At 53.0% G+C, this 19,988-nt stretch overlaps 7 protein-coding genes across 7 annotated transcripts; 4 read left to right on the top strand and 3 right to left on the bottom strand.

The window, feature by feature from the left end:
* Window positions 1-700: 700 nt before the first annotated feature.
* AYO21_04823 (hypothetical protein) lies at window positions 701-1,564 on the bottom strand (the record flags this gene model as incomplete). Its single annotated transcript, XM_022654794.1, has 3 exons — window positions 701-917; window positions 1,003-1,263; window positions 1,356-1,564. 3 exons carry the CDS (start codon window positions 1,562-1,564, stop codon window positions 701-703), a joined length of 687 nt encoding a protein of 228 aa, XP_022512933.1.
* Window positions 1,565-2,796: 1,232 nt separating this feature from the next.
* Window positions 2,797-4,843, top strand: AYO21_04822 (hypothetical protein; the record flags this gene model as incomplete). Its single annotated transcript, XM_022654793.1, has 4 exons — window positions 2,797-3,616; window positions 3,672-3,822; window positions 3,926-4,289; window positions 4,343-4,843. 4 exons carry the CDS (start codon window positions 2,797-2,799, stop codon window positions 4,841-4,843), a joined length of 1,836 nt encoding a protein of 611 aa, XP_022512932.1.
* Window positions 4,844-6,240: 1,397 nt separating this feature from the next.
* Window positions 6,241-7,767, top strand: AYO21_04821 (hypothetical protein; the record flags this gene model as incomplete). Its single annotated transcript, XM_022654792.1, has 1 exon — window positions 6,241-7,767. One exon carries the CDS (start codon window positions 6,241-6,243, stop codon window positions 7,765-7,767), a length of 1,527 nt encoding a protein of 508 aa, XP_022512931.1.
* Window positions 7,768-8,632: 865 nt separating this feature from the next.
* Window positions 8,633-12,705, top strand: AYO21_04820 (hypothetical protein; the record flags this gene model as incomplete). Its single annotated transcript, XM_022654791.1, has 8 exons — window positions 8,633-8,737; window positions 8,811-8,893; window positions 9,000-9,123; window positions 9,179-9,196; window positions 9,278-9,461; window positions 9,589-10,065; window positions 11,059-11,242; window positions 11,292-12,705. 8 exons carry the CDS (start codon window positions 8,633-8,635, stop codon window positions 12,703-12,705), a joined length of 2,589 nt encoding a protein of 862 aa, XP_022512930.1.
* A 703-nt stretch (window positions 12,706-13,408) lies between these two features.
* Window positions 13,409-14,689, top strand: AYO21_04819 (hypothetical protein; the record flags this gene model as incomplete). Its single annotated transcript, XM_022654790.1, has 1 exon — window positions 13,409-14,689. The coding sequence occupies one exon, from the start codon at window positions 13,409-13,411 to the stop codon at window positions 14,687-14,689; it is 1,281 nt and encodes a 426-aa protein (XP_022512929.1).
* Window positions 14,690-15,372: 683 nt separating this feature from the next.
* AYO21_04818 (hypothetical protein) lies at window positions 15,373-16,231 on the bottom strand (the record flags this gene model as incomplete). Its single annotated transcript, XM_022654789.1, has 2 exons — window positions 15,373-15,556; window positions 15,654-16,231. The coding sequence occupies 2 exons, from the start codon at window positions 16,229-16,231 to the stop codon at window positions 15,373-15,375; spliced, it is 762 nt and encodes a 253-aa protein (XP_022512928.1).
* A 1,003-nt stretch (window positions 16,232-17,234) lies between these two features.
* Window positions 17,235-19,384, bottom strand: AYO21_04817 (hypothetical protein; the record flags this gene model as incomplete). The annotated part of the gene is made up of 10 exons (XM_022654788.1): window positions 17,235-17,545; window positions 17,677-17,917; window positions 17,995-18,087; window positions 18,153-18,384; window positions 18,440-18,596; window positions 18,650-18,668; window positions 18,730-18,799; window positions 18,859-18,872; window positions 18,925-19,094; window positions 19,153-19,384. The coding sequence occupies 10 exons, from the start codon at window positions 19,382-19,384 to the stop codon at window positions 17,235-17,237; spliced, it is 1,539 nt and encodes a 512-aa protein (XP_022512927.1).
* Window positions 19,385-19,988: the final 604 nt, after the last annotated feature.

Raw genomic sequence — 19,988 nt, 5'->3', positions numbered from 1 at the left:
CACCCTGGGCTTTTGGAAACTGGCTCAGTCTGCTCCGTGGCCGGCACCTGCTGGGGCTGACAAACTTCGTCTGCGATGTCATGCCACATATTGTGGAGAAGCTCAACCCTACGGAACTGCCTACTGTGAGAACCAGCAGTCCCTCCCAAGGGAACAAGAGCCTGACGAGTGGCGACAAACTGAACCCGACATCGTATGCGGGCAGGCGAAAGGGGCTCACAAAGAAGAGAAAGCGGGCGCAGTCTCTACAGAATTGCCCCTGATTCTTGTTGGTCGAACTGGCCTCTCCGTGTCGGGCGTTCATCAGGCTTCACACTTTACGCCAATGAAATTGGATTTCTTTGACTAAGTGTTGGCAAGTTGCCGACATTAGGCCACAGTATGTATAGTTTCCGGAGCTGGAACTTCCTGGGGATCATGAGCTTCCGGAGTTTTCGAGGAACGACATGGAAATGGCGAACAAGTCAGGTGAAATGAATCTGCCACGGACATAGGTATTGGGTTGTAACCACCTAGTTTCGACCGCAGCGCAAATGTTCCTCGGTGATCTGTTCCGACCCTGTGATCTGCTTGTCATCAAGCTGGTCCCGCTCATCTTATCGTGTCTGTCCTGTCTCATAACCCAAACCACAGCCATGTATTGTCTTAAATCTCCCAAATTCTGTCGTAGAGCCAAACTTGTCTGGAACAAAAACCCCGTCTATCGAAACATCTGATTCCAAGCCTCCCAGTGGTTCTTAGCAGCGGGCTGGCGAGCAAGGCCCCATCTCTGTAGTTCTTTTGTTTCATCACCCACCGATGTCTCGGTTTCACGCCAGAGCTCGAAGTCGATGATGCTGCATTTCTTCGTCTCTGGGTCCCATAGAATGTTCCGCAGTCCGCAGTCTACGGGTTCAATGCCTTGAGCGTAGATCCACCTGTCGACCGTCAGCATGGTGGGGACCACATCTAGGATGCAATAGGTGTGGTGACCCCTGTGTGCATTGGGGATACATAACCTACCTAAGAGCAACGAGGAACTTCTGGGTAATGTCATGTCGTTCTTCGGTCGTCATTCCCCAGTAGTACATGTTAAAGAGTGAATCGCCGGGCATCTTTGTCATGACGAGGAACGTGAGATACCCCCCCGGCAATTGTCCCTCGGCAGGCTGGACCGCCTTCTTGAAGTTGACCAGCACCGGCGTACATGCGCTGTCAGTATCTCGGAACTTTTCCAGCGCTTGGAGTTCATGTGCTGTCGTAGTACTAGGCCCAAGTTCAGGGCTGTTACTGGGTCGTCGTTCTCCCCCCGGTATTCTCGATGTCTCAAGTCAGCCTTATGGTGTCAACCGGTTCGGTACGACTTGAAGACATACTGGATCTTGATCTTCATGACATATTCGTCCACTGGCGAACAGTCTCCGCTGCAGGGGCGACATGTAAGGACTATGCGCGCCTCTGCGGGGGTGCCATCGTGACAAGAGCGATAAGTCGCCAAGGGTTTCAGCAGCTCAAAAGCAGTTCCATCCGGAAACTCAACAACCTTGTCGATGTAGCATGGAAGAACTGGAGCGGCTTCTGCCATTTTCTAGTGCAGAGTATAAAGATGTTCCCCAAGGCTGACTTTGCTCATCAGCCAAAAGATCAGCAGTTAGTGAGAAGCAAATTGTTATTGTGTCGGGACATCCAATGAGATCGCACGTGTGTTCTCAGAGATCTGATAGTTATGGTGTAAGGCTGATTTCCTTTAGCCCGTCTCACAGCCTCCCCCACTGAGAAAGATAGGTTTCCCTGAGATATCTTAAAGGTCGAAGCGCGGTGGTTGTGGTTGTGGTTATGATTGTGGAGGCACAAATCGGGGATCTGCACGATGGATTGGCCAGAGTTTATTGATCCTGTCATCCGGGGATTCGGGGATTCACCGACAAGCGCACACCATTGACCCTGGGGGGCAAGTGGTAAAATTAAAGCCTGGAAATGTGAGACGAGGCTGCTGCAGGTGAACAACGCAATAAAGGAGTCCTTACCATCGACGCTGTTGTTGCGGCTGGACGCACCACTATGGACAGAGAACAGCACACTGCTTGGACACGGATGGCGGGAGCATAGCGCGAACATGGCGTGGATCTCTGGAGGTACTGGGTCCTCGTATTCGTGCAAGGTAGTCGTCGTACTCGTAGTCTGCGGTTGGCATCGACGGGGAATTGGGCAAGTCAGAAGAACGCTAGGACCAGCAGCTGGCACTCAGAGACACACCAGGAAACCCTTTTCCCCATAATTTGGAGCTCCTCGATAGATGTTTCAGGCCCGCTGTGGTCCTGATGCTGATGCTGGTGTTATACTGGCGCTGGTGCCGTTGTGGTGCCAATGCGGCCCCAGTGGAAGATCATCGCTCCGTACCTGCATGAGAAGATCCCAACTGAGGGACGCCCATGCTCGATTCGATCTTCCCTCCACCACATATTGACGTCTGTGGTTTCGCTATCTCCTCTTCGCACAGCGGCTTAGCCGGACGCCAGTGCAGGCGATCCCCAAGAAACCACCAGTACGAGCATGATTTGCCCTATGCCTCGCGATCTTTGTCACGTCTAAGTCGTTCACCGCAATCTGTTTCACCCTCGAAGTCCCAACTACAAAACAACAAGTGTGGCCGAGCCTTTTTTTCCCCAGCCGATGCCAGTCAGAAATCACTTAAACCCGCGATTTCTCCCTGCTCCATCGATCAGGCCCTCCTTTCGTCTCGTCCACGGTCTCAGAAAGACCCAGAGCAATCAATCTTGGTGATTCCACTGTCCCCCATTGATCGCCAAGTTGGATATGATTGCCACCTCCTCCCTCAGCGCAGAAAGACCCGGCTCTACCTCTCTCCCCCTCGTCGCCCCCGAATCCACCGACCGTCCAGTCTCGACCGCGCCCACTGCTGCTTCCGACGCCAAAGAGCTACCTGTGACCTACTCCACTAATGCTCTGTTGCGCGAACCCCTCGAAGAAAATGAACTACGTCAAGTCAATGGTGGTCGGCGTGGGGAACAAGAGCTGCCTCGTTTACAAGCAAATGCGCAGATAGAAGACGGTGACAACCTGGCGCCCATTCTCGAAGATGATCCGGCGTCCTTCAACCTTATCGCCCCTCCTCCCCTAGACCAGGGCGACATCTTCTCGCTAGAGACGCAGACACAAGCCCTCTTCTCGAGGGGACATCTACAAGTCATCTTTGCCGACCCCAGTTACCTCTTCAAATTCACGTCTTTCCTTGGAATGTACCGACCCCAGTCGGTGCCTATGCTCGTGCACTATCTGGATTCTCTGAAATCACTGCGGGCCATCAATTATGCCAACGCCATCTGCGAGGGTCTAGACCCGATAGAAGGCTATGAGTTTACACAAAGACCGGTCAAGCCGACCATCAATACGGCATTGGAAGAGAGGGCGCACAAGGCTTTTGAAATCCTTGCGATGGAGGAACTGCCTGCTTTCATCACACATCAGTACATTCAAGTCGTGAGTAACAGCATTACCGCCAGAATAACGGGTTCGCTCTCGCCGCAACTCCGGGAAGCCTCAGATGGGTTAGCAGAAGTTTTTTGTTTGACGGATCCCTCAAGGCACGACAACCCGATTGTATTCGCCTCGGAAGGTACGCCTGCCCATACCCGTGCAATGGTCCGTTGTGGGTTGCTGACACGAAGCAGAATTCAATCGGACGACCCAATACGGCATGTCATATGTTCTGGGCAGGAATTGCAGGTTTTTACAAGGGCCCATGACCAATCCGCACAGTCTGCGGAGGATCCGAGAAGCCCTCAAAGCAGGCAAGCAACATCAAGAGGTCCTTCTCAATTAGTGAGTATGCACCCCGTGTAATTCAGAAGTGTCTGACGAGAGGCAGTCGACGGGACGGCTCTCCATTTGTAAATTTGTTCATGATGGCTCCTCTTTCTGACAGTAGAGGCATCGTTCGATATCATATCGGAGCTCAAGTCGACGTGAGTGGGCTTGTCAAGGACTGCTCAGAAATGGAATCTCTCCGAAAGCTGTTGGACCTGCGTGCTCGGGGCGAGGATCCACCACTGCCCGAGAAGCCTAACCCCGAGAAGAACGACGAGCTACGGGAACTGAGCGAGATGCTTAATCAAGGCGAGTTGAATACCATCAAGCGTCATGGAGGGAAGATGCACCGCGAAATCGTTGAGGATGACATTGAGAGCGTGTCGTCTCACCATCAACCTCGGCTGTTGCTCAAGGACCCGGATACCATGGTGCCATCAGTTGCCAGCATAAATGGGAGACTGAGTGGCATATATCAGCACGTAAGTTTCTACAAAGGCCGCCAGTGTGTGCCCATGATTGACCGATCACGCAGTATCTCCTTGTGCGGCCATATCCTTCTTTGCGAATCCTCTTTGCGAGCCCGTCACAACGATTACCTGGAATTCTTCAGTCACCCTTCCTGAACAAGATCGGCGGTTCGAATCGAGTCCGTGAGGAATTGACGACTGCATTTGCCGAAGGACGAGGCGTGACCGCCAAAGTGCGCTGGGTCACTAAAGGCGACGACCAAGGCAAGAACAAGTGGATTCATTGCACTCCACTACTGGGCCAATCAGGTCAGATTGGCGTCTGGATGGTGGTGGTGGTTGACGACGAGAAGACCATTGAAAGATGGCCTACTGCAGCCGGACGACACCCACCCCAAGTGGCCGCCACAGAGAGGAGCTGGACTCCAGCTCCCAACAGCGCGTACCAGATAGTCGGATCGCCCCACCACGGTGTTGGCGAAATGAACGGCGGACAACAGGATCGAAATGGTGGAGGCAGCCTGGGCAGTGCCACGGGCAGCGCGACCAGCCTGAGGATCGGATGATGGAGAGCATTTGAGTTTTCTTGGATGTTACCCTTGCTCTGTTCTTTTTGGAGCATGTGTCTGGTACATGGACTATGAATGCAAGGTGGCGAAGTGGAGGAATTCACATCTTGGGTATCTATTTGACCTAAAGGGGGATAACTGACTGCTGGGTGTAATATTTGGAGAGCATCTCACTTGATCGAGCCAGATATCATCAATGGCGCGAGTATTTGTTGAGCGATTATGCGACCGCTGATCTGCTGGCTTTTGAGAGTCTATGTCGTTTCACCTCGTATTCGCTAGGTGAATACCTCAAGTGGGCGGTGTTGAACAAGCGTTGCCAGCTTCATCAGGCTGCGCTTGATCATTTTTGCTGGGGTGTTCGTTACTAACAGGGTTTCCAGAGAGCGGAATCTGGGGCCGCCGCGGCCGGGTCAACTCTTTCCGACTCCTTCGTGTTGTCACGAATGGTGGAGACATGTATGGGTTCCATCTCCTGCTCCTTTGCAGCCTTGTCGAAGCTCTACGAGGTGTTCGGTACGAGGTACTCTTTTGTGTATGTGCCTTCTCTGCCCTGGCCCTCTCCCTCACCTTACACCGAGAATATCTCCTCACACAAAGGCCCCCAGCCCAGTGCAGGCCCTGCCCTGACAAGATCGCCGTCAACACTCTTCAGGCAGCAGTAGGGCCCAAAGTACTCTGCAATTCGCCCCTGGCAGCAAAAGACATGCTGAATTGATCCATCACAATACCAAAGCTGTAAAAGCTGGCTCGGTCCGCCAAGGGGGCCGGCGTTGCTAGTTCCCGGGGCCGAGATCAAGGGGTTGTGTCATCTAGGCACCTACAAGGCGCTGCGCCATCTCTCTGACTCAAAGCGTGAGAGATAGTGAGCATTTGCACGACAGGGACTTTGGAGTGGTGGCCTCTCTGAGAAGCATCCTTGACTGAAAAGCGCGCTGAATCCCTTCATACAATTGCCCTTGTAAGTCAATACTCTTACCCCTGCGTTCATGCCTCACCAAATGCAGTCTGCTAGTGATATACCTTGCACCTGTCGTTCTCTCCATGAGGATTGCAACCCTGCAACATGTCCTCAAAACCAGCACTCAAACAAACCAGGCAACAACTTCAAGCTGTCCGAGTTTCTCCAAAATGCCCAACGGGGTTGTTCCGTCTGCTCTGCGATCTGTAGCGCACTCTCCGTGGAGCCGGTGAAAAACGTATGGCGGAACACCATAACTCCAGGCAAAAATGCTTCGATAGCAGAGGAGAGCATTCCGATTGAGTTGATGCGCACGGGCGAAAGACCTGGCCGAGTGGTGATCAGAACAGGCAATACTTACGGCTCCAGCTCCCAGCTTTGGAGGCATTTCAACTTATTCGTCCACCCAAACGCCCCTGAGCCAAAGTCATGTATGGCCTTGAGGAAGCTGAAATGTGCACCAATAGACAGGACAGATTCTGCTGAGAGCTACCGTTTTCTGAAGCAGTGGCTGGACGGATGCAATAATCTCCATCAGTGTTCGGCGCCTGAGCCTCCCAGCTTGCCAAAACGCGTTCTGAGGCTTCATCCCGACCGAGTGCACCTATACCTCAGCCAGGAGAACGAAAAAGCCCGGTATGCGACCCTGTCCCACCGCTGGGGGAACTTTGATGAGAGCTTCATCTTGGAATTGACGAACCTCGAATCCCTCACCAAGGACATCGCTTGGTCTCAAATACCAAAGACTGCCCGGGATGCTATAGAAATCTGCCGAGTCCTCGGCATCGAATACTTGTGGATTGACTCTTTGTGCATCATTCAACGCAACGCAACGGATTGGAACGACCAGTCACAGAAGATGTGCACCATCTATGGGCAATCTTATCTCAACATTGCAGCAATGGACTCGAACAACTCCAGTGGCGGCTGTTTCCGGTCGACGGGTTCGGATACGCGATACCCTCCTCACAATGTGCCTGGTCATCCAGGCCTCCAAGTCCAGCAACAACCTCACTTCACCCACCTTGATTTCGGCGCCAACTATGCCACTTCACCCGCCTCGCCTCCGCTCCTCCGCCGCGGCTGGGTGCTCCAAGAACGTCTCTTATCCCCACGTTGCGTCTACTACGGCAAGGACGAACTTCTCTGGGAATGTAAAGCTTGTGCGGACTGCTTATGCGGCGGAACCAATGTCATTGCCCGGTTCAAAGACGCTCACCATCGTTCGCTGACCGAAAATGGGGATCCTTTGCCCTTTGCCTGGATGAGAGTCACTGAGCGTTATTCTTCCCTAGACCTAACTCACGACTCCGACCGAGCAATCGCATTATCTGGGATCGCCCAGGAAGTGGTGGAGTCAGGCCGAGGAGGCAAATACCTCGCAGGCCTGTGGTCGGACAAACTGGCATACCAGCTCGTCTGGTCGCTGTCCAATACGTTCCGCAGACCCAGGGAGTATATTGCACCCAGCTGGTCATGGTTGTCCGTGTTCGGCAGGGTCGAGTATGGTCAAAATCGTATGGATTACGGCGCTGAGTGGTCGACCATCGATGTCGTCATCACTGATGCCGCGGTCTCAGCATCAAAACCGGACGGTACGGGCAAGATCAAATCAGGCTATCTTATGCTTAACGGCAAGGCTCTAACCATGAAGGTTGATGCGGTTGTGCCAAAAAGAAGCCGGCCACAGATGAAACTGACGCACTCGGAACTTCACTTTGAGTCACCAGTCTTCTTGCCTGACTATGTGATGACACCACAGCAAGCTGCGGCCGTCGAGAAAGTTGTTGTGCTCTACTGGGGCAGAATTGTCCACCAACAAACGTTCATGGTTTTGCGGGAACTTCTTTCGGACGGTGTTCTGGTGTATGAACGGCTTGGACTGCTCGCCGCGAACCACCACTGGACTCGACAATTTCAGCGTGTAGCAGAACCCACGATGGATATACGGGTAGTCTAGAGGGTTTGACTCCTTGACCGCGTGAGAATCTTCGTGACATTTTGTTGCGTTCAACGCCGACGGCCAGCCAGTTGCATGCTCCAGCAGACGACTTCCTGTACCATGGATGTCCCTCAATTGTCCTCCTACAGTCTCCTGTGCCTGATGCCTGAACAGGCTGAGCAGCAGAAACACGTGTCAATGAACTTCCACTTGGGCCCTTTGAGTCTCAGCCTCGAAGCAGCCCTTGCCTTGACAATACCCCGCAGCCTGGCGGAGGTACATAGTCTGTCCACGACGATATTTCCATGAACGAAACCTGGTGACGATTGTGAGAGGACATGTCGACTGAGCCTGACGAGCCAAACAAATCTGTACGGAGTCAACCCACAGCTCTGTCTATCTCCGCCATACCCTCCCGGCGAATTATTGGAAGTGGTTCATCATCAGGTACGTCGCCAATTGGAGTTGTTCGACATTTCCGTGGGGTTTCAGCATTATGCGAACGAACGGTTGGCCACGGAACTCTGACGAATCCCGTTGGTGTGGGACATTGACACATCCTCATACGGCAAAACCGAGGGCAATGGACGAAAACTGCTAGCCACATGGGAAATGCTGAATTGGTCCCTTTCCAAAGAGACTGAGTCGTCCTGGACATGTTCCATACGAGTCACGGCCGATGATGACCGATGATAGACAAGACCCGAGGTCCGACGCCGGAAACATCAGCCCCTCCTTGAATACAGATGCATTTGGAGATACTTGGTATACGGAAGATAACTATTCCAGTTCTTTTCATTGCTTTCAAAGGCCGTTTTTTTTTTCCAACTGCCAATTCGCCTGTTGTCAACTCGCCCCGAAAGCCATCGGAATCTTTTGTATCATGCTTTTCGACCCTTCCTCGTCGTCGCTGCCAAAGCGATCGGAATTGCCCAAGATCCCAGGGGCGCCCGATGGCGCAGCCTGGTTCTGGGGCAAAGATGACGAGGTATGGAAGTCTCTGGATATCTTGTCGTATTTATTCCTTTCCCAGGCCGGATTTGTCTCTGACACACGAGTAGCTCGGACGTCTCAATCTCCTGACGCCCGAACGCACCTCCAAGGCTGCAGCGTTGATCAAGACCGGTGAAGTTGTAAATCTCAAGTAAATATGAATGCCCCCGTCGCTTCTTCCCTCTTAGGGGAATCGGAAATGACAAACATGGAGAAAGGTCAGTAGAGGCTAATTTATATGTCGATACAAATTCAAGTTGGCGTGCCGACTATCCCGATCCCCCTGCTTTTGGGAGACAGAGCTTCAAGCACACCATTTCACCTCTGGGCGAGACGGGGTTCGACGACCTGTACGATATGAACACGCAGAGTGGATCGCAAGTCAGTTTTGGATGGCCCATGTTTTGTTCTTGTTTTTCGGACTGACATTTCGCAGTGGGACGGCTATCGACATGTAAGGCTCCGCATATTACAGATATACCCTCGAAAATTTCTGAGAATCTCATTCTGACTCCTTCCGGTTGGTTTGCTAAAGGTTGGACTTCGTCACAATGACAACGTGGTTTTTTATAATGGGGTACGTGAAGCTGTCTCCCATCTGGCGACCAATCCAGAAGACTATGACATGACTAAACGGGTGACCAATAAACAGCTCACGACGGACGAAATCTATAAAACGGACAGGTGCGGGATCCAGGCATGGGCCAAGCACGGAATAGGTATGTTATCTGAAGCCAATGCCTCTCCAGAGAAACCCCAGACAACGGACATACGGCCTCTCTTTCTCTTGTCTTGAAATGTCTCATTTACTGACCTTTACCCCTCTCCTTTGGGGCCCAAAAACAGCTGGCCGCGGAGTCCTCCTCGACTACTGGGGCTACTCGGGTGGCAACTACAACCCGAATAGCTCGCACGCGATCTCACTGAGTGAACTCCAGGCGTGCGCCAAAGCCCAGGGCGTCGAGTTCCAGCCGGGCGACATCCTGCTGGTGCGCTCGGGCTTCGTGCAAGCGTACAACAAACTGAACGCCGAGGAGCGTGAGCGTGTGGGCAAGCTGTCGTTTGCCGACCTCGCGCTGGCCGGGGTCGAGGGAGGCGAAGCTATGCTCGACTTTTTGCACGACAACTACTTCGCCGCCGTGGCCGGGGACGCCCCCTCGTTCGAGGTCTGGCCATTCCAGCAGCCCGCGCTGCACTATTACCTCCTCCCGCGCTGGGGCATGCCCATCGGCGAGATGTGGGATCTCGAGGAGCTCGCCGAGACGTGCCGTCGCAAGAAGCAGTACACCTTTTTTATCAACAGCGTTCCGGCAAATGTCCACGGTGAGTCTTTTCCAGGCGGATACCTTTTCTTTTACCTTTCTATTCTTTTTTTTTTCCTACCCGCACATTTCCCGCCTTTGGGAAGTACCGATCAGGGATCTTCGGACCACAGACATACAAAAAGGGGGCATTGGTCACTAACTCTGTTGGTCTTTACTTTTAGGTGGTGTCGGGAGCCATCCCAACGCTGTGGCGATTTTTTAGAATTCTGGGATAGAGAAGGAGGAGGAGGCAGGAAGAGGGGTAGAAGGAACATGGAATGTGTCAAGATAAATAAACCGGGTTCTCTTCTTGAAGATGAATTATTCTTGGTAGCAAGGTGGCTTGTGAGTTCATGCCATGCCGTGCAATGAAATGCAATGCCATACAAGGGATCTCCAGTGCAGCTAGCCACCTACATACCTACCTGCCTAGCTTTCCACCCATCCATCATATCAACTATGCACGTATTGTACAGAGGACCCTGGCTTTCTCTCTCTATCTCTGCTTTGGGAAGGTATGGGGGCGAAGGAGGCGAAGTGCGATGAGACTGCGGGGAATGGTGCGTATCCATGCTACCTTGGCTCGTATTTATTGGAGGATGTTCTCGACGACGAACCGAGTATGCGAGTCCCCTGCTACCATACGGCCTGGGTCGCGTGCTAAAGGTACATCGTCGTTGGGGGCTGTATGGTGTATGGTAATTAATCATAAGTGCGGTGGAGATAAGACTCTAGTAGACTGCGCCTGGGCAGCAACGCAGTGCCGCGTCTTGAATCTTTGAATGTCGCATCAACGTCGCCTCGGCTCTCATTCCCACACCACCACTTCTCTACATATCTTATTCGACATGTTGACTGGATGAGCACGGTTGGATCAGATATAGAGGGTGCAGGCAACAGATACGAGTGAGAATCCTTCCTGAACTCCTTCCGACAACCTGTATTGACACCCGCCAACTCAGAAGTTTTCAGCCGCACCAAAGCATGGATTCAACCATCGTTGCTTCGACAGGACTGCCGGCCAGCATCATTGTCCTTATCCTAACAGTCATTATTCTAGTAGCGGTCACGGTTCATCGTGGGCTTACCATTGATCACAGTCCTGGGGAGCCTCCAATCATCAAGCCGGCGATCCCCTATATCGGCCACATACTGGGAATCATCAGGCATGGCACACATTATTTTGAGATTGTCAAGTGAGTGAGTGATGGATGCCTCTAATGCTCGCAATCTAATGTGCCTCAGCCGCGACACTCGGTACCCGATCTACACGTTGCCCACCTTATCTACTAGACAGTACATTGTCACTTCTCCTCAGATTGCTGCTCAGCTCCAGCGACAGCACAAGGACCTCGCCTTTTACAATGTCATTCTAGAAGTCACGCGCAGGTTGACCAGCCTCAAGCCAAGTACCATGAAGATTGTCATGAAGAACGTCAATGCCGAGCAAGGTGATTGGGGCCTGATGCCGACTATGCATGACATGTTCAACACGGTACTCGGACGAGGGGAGTCGTTGAAAGACCTCACTCGTTCGCAAATGTCGATCTTTTCCGAGATGCTTAACGAGGTCGCCGTGGGGGGAGATCGTCTGGAAACGGATTTATTTGGATGGATCAAGTCGACCTTTGCTTTTGCCAATGCAAAATCCATCTATGGTCCAGAAAACCCCTTTGCCCTTGATCCCAGCTTGGTCGATTCTTTCTGGGACTTTGAGGCTGGTATGCTGGCCCTTATTATTGACATTTTTCCTTCCATCACAGCCAGGAGGGCATATCTGGGACGAGAGGCGATTGCCAAAGCCCTGGTTGACTATGTCAAAGAGAAGCGGTGGCGCAAGGCTTCTCTTCTCATTCAAAACCGCATCAGCATCAACCTGAGCCACGGATTTACCGAGGCCGAAGCAGGTCGATCAGAGATCATCTTGCTCTTTGCAATCCTCGGAAACGCTGTGCCATCCACGTTCTGGATTCTTACAAATATCATCAGCCGTCCAGATCTACTGGCGCAGATACGGAACGAGCTTCAATCGGCTGTCACTGACGAGGGGAGTGGAGGCAAAATCATCAATCTCTCTGTCATCGAATCCTCCTGCCCACTTTTTGTGTCGACGTACAGGGAGTCCCTACGCATGATCGGCAACCTGGCCTCACTTCGATACGTATTGAGGGACACGGTCATCGGGCAACATTACCTGAGAAAGGATTCTATTATTCAAGTGGCTGGAATCATCATCCACCATGACCCGCAAACCTGGGGCCAAGACAGCGACCAGTTTAACCCTCGACGTTTTATCAAGGGCCAGGCATCTGTGGCGGATAAAGATTCAGAGCCGTCGGGCTTGGACCTCAAGGAGCCGACGGCAACACAACTGCCTCCTGGCGTCCCCTCGGCGGCATTCCGTCTTTTTGGCGGTGGCAGTGTGGTGTGCCCGGGACGACACTTTGCTCAAAGTGAAATCCTTGCTTTCGTTGCGTACCTATTGATGGCATTCGATATCTCTACTCCAGATGGAACACCCATCACACTACCTCCGCGAGACAATGAAAAGATCCCTTTGAGCGTCATCAAACCCAAAGGCGATATGAAAGTCAGGATTAACAGACGAAAGGGGTATGAAGATGTCTCGTGGCGTCTGGTGGCTGATGGGTTCCACTGATGGACCTGTAATTACCTTTGCTGGCGAAGTTTTGAAGTAGAGCCATACGACCCGAGCGACTGCTCATATTTTCATCTTTATAACATCTGAGTGCATGGCAACAATCAGCATCGCCATCCTCTTGTCGGTGCCTCTATTGATATCTCGGATGATTGTTTTTCCTTTCCGAGAACAAGTGGAGACGCGACACGTTGCTTCCCCTTTTCGGTTCCGTCAACACCGAAAAATGCGTATAAAATTCAACGACTCACCACATTTCTCGCCTGATCCTGTAAGCTCCCAGCAACAAGTATGGCGATCTCGAGCAAGGTTTCCAGTAAATGCACAGTTTTCCCGTGAGCTATCAGGTCTCACTGCTGCGAGCGTGATCCACGAAGAGTCTATTGACCGGGAAGCTCGGGATGACCCTCTGTTTCTTCAATCGTCTGCTCCTTGTCATGTTTTGATTGAGATTTTGTTGTCTTTTTTTATTTTAGTCTGCTTTGAGCATCTTTGCGGCCATCAACAGATCAAGACACTGCAGGTCCGTGTTGATCCTTGTCAGCATAAAGGGGGAGACCGGCGTTTGAGCGAGCGACTTTTCGGTATAGCGAACCTGTGTCAGCAATAATACAAAAAACCACCTCCCCACAAAACGAGACGCGAGCATTCATTTCTCGAACAAGTCCTCAAACACCTCCTCCTTCTCCTGGCTGACCCGAACATGATCCGGATCAGGCATGCTGTTCTCTGCCTGGTTTTCGCGACCTTTGTTACTCTGGGGCTCTACTATGGGTCGGCGAGTGGCTCCATCACCGTCAAGTCTTTACAGTCTAAAGTCCCGCAGATTGTTGGACTTGGAGACTATTTTGACTCGGACACATCGGATGTCCAGAACCAGAGTCAACCGGCTTCCACCCCTGGAGATGACTCCGGGGCCTCGAACGCTACAACCGGGTCGTTAGCGACCACGGCCCCTACGGGTGGTTCTTCGGGATCGAGATATACACGAAATCTGGTCATGGCTCGACTGAAGGAGGAAAGCGTTACGTGGCTTGACGGCGTCGACCTCGGTGCCGACATCAAAAAGTTCATCTACATCGCTGATGACCCCAATGCGCCCTTGCATCCACCCAAGAACAAGGGTCATGAAGTCATGACTTATCTCACCTACATTATCGACTTTTATGACGAACTGCCCGATGTCAGCATCTTCATGCATGCCCACCAAGACGCATGGCACAACAACGAACTGCTGAACTGGGACGCCGCCGAAATGATCAAACGGCTGAGTAGCGAGAGAGTCCTGCGTCAAGGCTACATGAACATGAGATGCCATTGGAATCCCGGATGCCCGGACTGGATCCATCCAGGTCAGATACAGAGGGACAAGGACAAACTGGAACAATCATACATGGCGTCAACCTGGGCAGAGTTGTTCGTAGACAAGCCGATCCCTGCCGTCCTGGCTCAGCCGTGTTGCTCCCAGTTTGCGGTGAGTCGCAATCAGATAAGGTTGACACCGAGGGAGACATACCGACACTACCGAGACTGGCTGCTGCGCTCAGAAATATCGGACGTCACCAGCGGTAGAATCTTTGAGTATATCTGGCAGGTCATCTTCGCGAATGAGAGCGTGTTCTGCCCGAGCCAACGGGCATGCTACTGTGATGGATACGGTGTCTGCTTCGATACTGACAAGACATTTGACAAGTGGTTCGAACTGAGGTACGAGAGGCAGATGGCCGAGAAGGAGCTGAGTGAGTGGGAAGAAAAAGCGGAAGCGATCGAAAAGTTCCGGGACAAGGATGGCAGACTGCCTGGCATCGAAGCCGGGGAGCTTCAGGTGCCAGAGATTGGACGGAAAGAACAGCTCGAGGCCTCGATTGAGGAGAAGAAGGCGGAGCTTGAACGGAGGAGATTGGAAGCCTTGGAGAGAGGGAGGGACCCGAGGATCAGAGCAGAGAGTGACGGACGGCCCTGGAAAGAGGGAGATGGGTTCTAGAGGTCTATCGGCTCAAGGCGGATTGGCGGGACCAAGACGAGCACCAGACCAGTGCCACCGACCTATTCGAGGCTACGAACGAGGTGCACATAAAGAGATGGAGTGACAGGCTCTACAGGCAAGACACAACGACAGGACCAAGAGCCGTCAAGATGTGACTTTCCCCCTTCATGTCCTGCTTGACCAAAATCTCCCATGGTAATGATCCTTCTCTTTGCAGCAGAAGCCTTCAGGATGTGCATCGGATGGTCTCTGTATGTACAAGGGCAGATCGTCTGTCGCGGCCGTTTGCTGGGACTCTACGACATGGCCAAAGGACGTGGCTTTACCCTCCACTGGGCAGTCTCGGCCATGTTTTGTATATTCTGAGGGGCTCGCCAGGGCACTGGCGGACGAAGATCACCACCAAGCAGAACCAGCCTTGGTTATGTCGACCCCAGTGGCGAGGTTTTAGTGGCGAGGTTTTCCTGGCAACCGATGTCCGGCATGGACGACCGAGCGAGATTCGAGCTATTGTCGGCAACATGCTTCGCGTCGCCCCAAACATAATCAGGGTTGACATCCTTTGTCTCCGACTTCTCGACGTGATGATCAAGGTTGTGGCAATTGCAAGTACCACGGACGAGCGGTGAGCGCCATTGATGAAACTTGCCCAAAGATTAGAGCCGTGGAGTCAAGATGTTCTAGGAGAGACGACCTCCGTCGACACCAATGACGGCAGAAGAAATATACGCCGACGCATCGCAGAGGAGGAAGGCGACCGTTTCAGCGACTTCCAATGCCGTGCCCTTTCGTCCCAGGGGAATCAATTCGGCCAGTGTTTCTTCCGAGTCTGTGGTCGGAGACATGGGGGTTTCGATCTTGCCTCTAACACAAACCATGGAATCAATCTCGATGTCAGAGCCGGAAAGACAAAAGACATTTGAGCGGGAGAGGGGAAGAGAATGTCGGCGTTCAAACTCACGGTGCCACGGCATTGACGCGAATGTTCCTGGGCCCCAGTTCCCTCGCTGCGCACCTGGTGATGCCGTTGATGGCGTGCTTGGACGCATTGTAGGCGTACTGGCGTGGCCAACCCCGACTCCCCCAGAGGCTGGACATGTTGACGATGGAGCCACCGCGCTCGTTCATGTTGGGCACCTGGGTGCGCAGACAGTGCATGAGGCCCTTGACGTTAACGTCAAAGACCAATGCCCAGTCAGCGTCGTCGAGGTCCGCAATGCCGGCGACTCCCGTGTCGGCCCCGGCCACGCCGGCAATGTTGGCCGCGCCGTCCAGCTTGCCGAACGTCTCGACAGTGCGACGGATCCACGCCTCGACCGATTTCCGTTCCCGCACGTCCACGCAGGTGCCCATGACGGTGCCGCCATTCTGCGCGATCAGGTCGACCGTCTCGTCCAGGAGTGACGACTGTACGTCGCAGATGGAGACCATTGCTCCGCGAGCGGCGACCTGGATGGCGGTTTCGCGCCCTATGCCGGATGCGGCACCAGAGATGACAATGACTTTACCTGTTAGATCAGTCGACGACATTCCTGACATTCTCGGTACGAGTAGAGAGGAGTTGGGGGTAGGAGTGCTTTCCTTACCACCATGAGGCAGGGTATCTTCGTTTGAGGCCCTGTGATATACCTCGTACACCCTATTCTTTTCTCGACCATATGCGAGGGGGCTTGGAATCCATCTGAGTTCGAATTCGAGTTCCACTTCGGTCCGTATAATACCCTTGTGGGCCTCTTTTCTCCCATTTTTCACTTTTCGGCGCAACCTCCGAACATCTACCCAGAACCTCCTTAGCACCTGGCACCTAGCACCTGGGCTAGTCGGTACCCGGCAAATTCGGCATCTCTGGCACTTTTGACCCTTCTTTGCTTTGGGGTGGCCGTGGGCCTGCGTGGGTAATACTCGGGGGACGTTGTCTCCAACTGCCACCCACCTAGCACCCCAAGCACCCAAACCACGGGGCAGATCATGTGCATGTGCATGTGCATGGGTAACCGAGAAACTTTAACCTGACGTGCCTGCGTGCCTGCGTGCCTGATCTCCCGAGGGGGAAAGAGAAAGAGAGACAGAGAGAAAGAGACTTTTGGTATGTCCGTTGGTACGTAGCATGCATGATACACGAGATATAATTTGCATGCAATGCAAAGATGAAGGTGAAAACAGGCGGTTTGTCGCACACAGTCCAGCCTCGTCGGGCCCTGGGACTTGGGACTAGGTAGACCAACCGACCGACAACTTGAATCAAATTTCGTCAACCATACACGGTAGATGGATAGATGGATAGACAAATACGGCCAAACTTCGTGTGCTGCAGCGCTCGCACGTAACCCTCTCCTTTTCTCTTCGACTTAACTAACCAGACAGTCTCACTATCTAGTCATCATGCCTCTCCGTGCTCGATCATTGGCAAAGGGCCCCGGTGTTTCGATGGATACACTCTCCCCTCTCTTTCCTTCTGCGTGCCAGGTTCTTCCCAGCACTAGCCCTGAGACTATACTCGACTCGACTCGACCCGACTCGACCCGACTCGACCCGGCCCGGCCTACAGGGTGTACCTATAAAAGGGGCTCTTGTCGCCCATCTTCAACAGCTCGTCGTCGGTGTACCGGGCGCGAATCTCCTCCTCGCTCATCCTGTCGCGCTCCGCGTTGATGCGCTTGTACGAGAACCTCAGGATCAGACACGCCACCACAGCCAGGCAGTCGATGCCCATTATCACGCCGTACCCGGTCCAGTAGTGCGGCGCTTGGTTGGACAGGAAGATGTTGGACCCGACGATGCCGCCCATGTTGCCGATCGAGAGGAGCAGGGCCATGCCAACGGCCCGTTTGGATGAGGGGGCCAGGTTGTTCGCTTTACGGAAAAAAGACGTCAGTCAAAATCTTGCCATGACATCTCTCTCCTTTCCTTTCGTGGCTAAGTGACGCCATTGGGGGGCATGAAAGTAGCAATTGAGGCGACAGATCAGATCAAGAAAAACATACCAACAAAGCACATGACGGGAATCGTAAGCATGTAAAGACCGCTTGCCGCGATAAACAATATCCCATAGGTCAGGCCTGGTAGCCCAGGGTGAGGTACTGCCAACAGACAGATTGTGCCGATAATTGCGACCACCAGGCCAAGGATGATGAACGGCGATCTCTGTTTGTAGCGGTCCGATATCACCGCATTCAACACCGTGGCAATCATGGCCACGACGTAGATTGGGACCGTCAAAAGTTGCTAAATGTTTCAAACACCGGTGGCATAAGCTTCCGAAATCCACGAGACTCGGGGAGTTCAGAGGGCGTTTTACTTACCGCATTGGCAGCCGTGTAGCCAAGTCCAAGAATCACGGTAGGAATCGCATAAGTGAACCCATAGCCTCCAATGGCGTTGCCCCAGAATATCAGCTACCGTTGCGAGGAATCAGTCAAAGAACCATGACACCCTGAAAAGGTTGTTACCGCCCACGTACCACAGCCAGCCAGATTTTCCATTCGCGCAGGCCCGCAAAGATGTGTTCCTTGGTAATTTTGTCGTCGTTTGTGATTCTTCCTCTCCCCGACCCTGTCTCAACTTGAAGTCTGGCAATGACGAATTCGCGTTCATCCGGAGTCAAGAAGCTTGCGGTACCGGGCCGATCTGGCAAGATCCTCCACATGAAGAAAGCCAGGGAAGAGGTGAAGATGCCTTCAATGATGAAAATCCTACATCTCTAGTCAGCATCAGACCACTTGATCGAGCCAGGGGGGGAGGAAGCACCATCGCCAGCCTTCCAGCCCTGAAACGCCGTCCATTTTCTGTATCGCATACGCCAGGAGTCCTGAAAAGGCACCTCCCATGGTGGCCCCAGCGTAAAAGAAGACCATCCTCGTCTGGACCTCGTATCGGCGGTACCAGATTGTCAAGAGAAACGTTGCTGGAGGGTGTCAGGAATCGAGAGCCAATTGCTGTAGAAACCGACAACCTTACCAGCGGGAAAGAAACCGGCCTGCCTCAAATGTCAGTCGTTGGCTCCTACGGTAGATAGAGGGCCACTGGCGAGATCTTACCTCTGCCGTTCCGAGGAACCATCTAGCAGCCAAAAGTCCAGAGTACGACTGGACAAGACCGGTCAGAGTTCTGGAGCGCAATCAGCCAATCTATTGTCGACCAAGCTTGTCACGAGAGTGCGGCCGTACACAATCAATCCCCACTAAAGAACAATTAGTATAAGTCAATACCAGGGGGGAAAATTGCAAACTGACCACAAACAGAAGGATGCTGATGTAGTAGGAAGGGCGAGTCATCTTCAGAATGATGTTGCTCGGCACTTCCAGTAAGGAGTAGGGAATGAACATGATGGTCAACGCCACGTTGTACTGCATGCCATGAAGCTTCAGATCCTTCTCCAATCCAGCAACTCTGGCGTTTCCGACTGCCACACTTGTTAGTGCTGGAAGGTCAACGTCAAGAGACTGGGGTAATTCTCGTACTATTTGCGCGGTCGATGAAAGAGACCAGATAGAGAAAAGCAAGGACAGGAACGAGTCTGACGTCGATTTTTCGCAGGATCTTCTTTTCCTCCTCTGGGGTCTTTTGTTGAGCGGCAGCAATGGCAGCATCCTCCTTGGTGTGGCCGGTGTCCTCCACGGCAACAAGCTCGTGGGCGATGGCTTTGTCATCGCTGCTGGCGTCGTGGCTAAGTTGAGAATGAGCGGCAGCCATTGCTTTGCTCCCAGCTATCCGGCTACTGTAGATTGATCGAGTAGAGTCAGATAGTCAATGGGTCACCCGGCCTGTAAGAGTTCTGGAATCCTGGTGGACGGTCTAGTTGCCATATAGCCTGCTTTTTGTGCTCGTTCGCACGATCCCAACCGCGCAACGTTCAAAGGGGCACCTGATTAGACCATTTTGCTCTGATTGTGTCTTTCGGCGATGGTCCGACGGCGCTTGGTCACCGATTTTTGCTCCGACGGCGGTAGACCGAAACTCTTTCCCAAACCTTCAGGCTGGAGGTTGGCGCCGTAATGCCAAGTATGGGGGAGAACCCCGGGGCCAGGCATCTTGAGGAAGGCTTCTAGACCAGCTGAACGGGTCGTGGTCTGTCGGAGGGTATGGTGGCGTGGATGTGAAGGAGTAGTTAGAGGAGTCGACCGAGGCACAGAGGCTCTACAGGTGAGAATGCTGAGTCTCGGACGTTGATGATTGAGGTTTGCCACTAACAAGACCAGACGGAAGAGGTGGACTTGGTGACCTGACAAGCCTGATGAAATTGGCCTGATGCTTCCCCGCAGCGCCAAGGTCCGGGGTCGGCGTCGCCTGCGTCTCT

This window comes from Fonsecaea monophora (assembly GCF_001642475.1).
Source record: "Fonsecaea monophora strain CBS 269.37 chromosome Unknown Scaff28, whole genome shotgun sequence".
Classification (NCBI taxonomy): domain Eukaryota; kingdom Fungi; phylum Ascomycota; class Eurotiomycetes; order Chaetothyriales; family Herpotrichiellaceae; genus Fonsecaea; species Fonsecaea monophora.
This window is presented reverse-complemented; position numbering and strand designations above follow the sequence as displayed.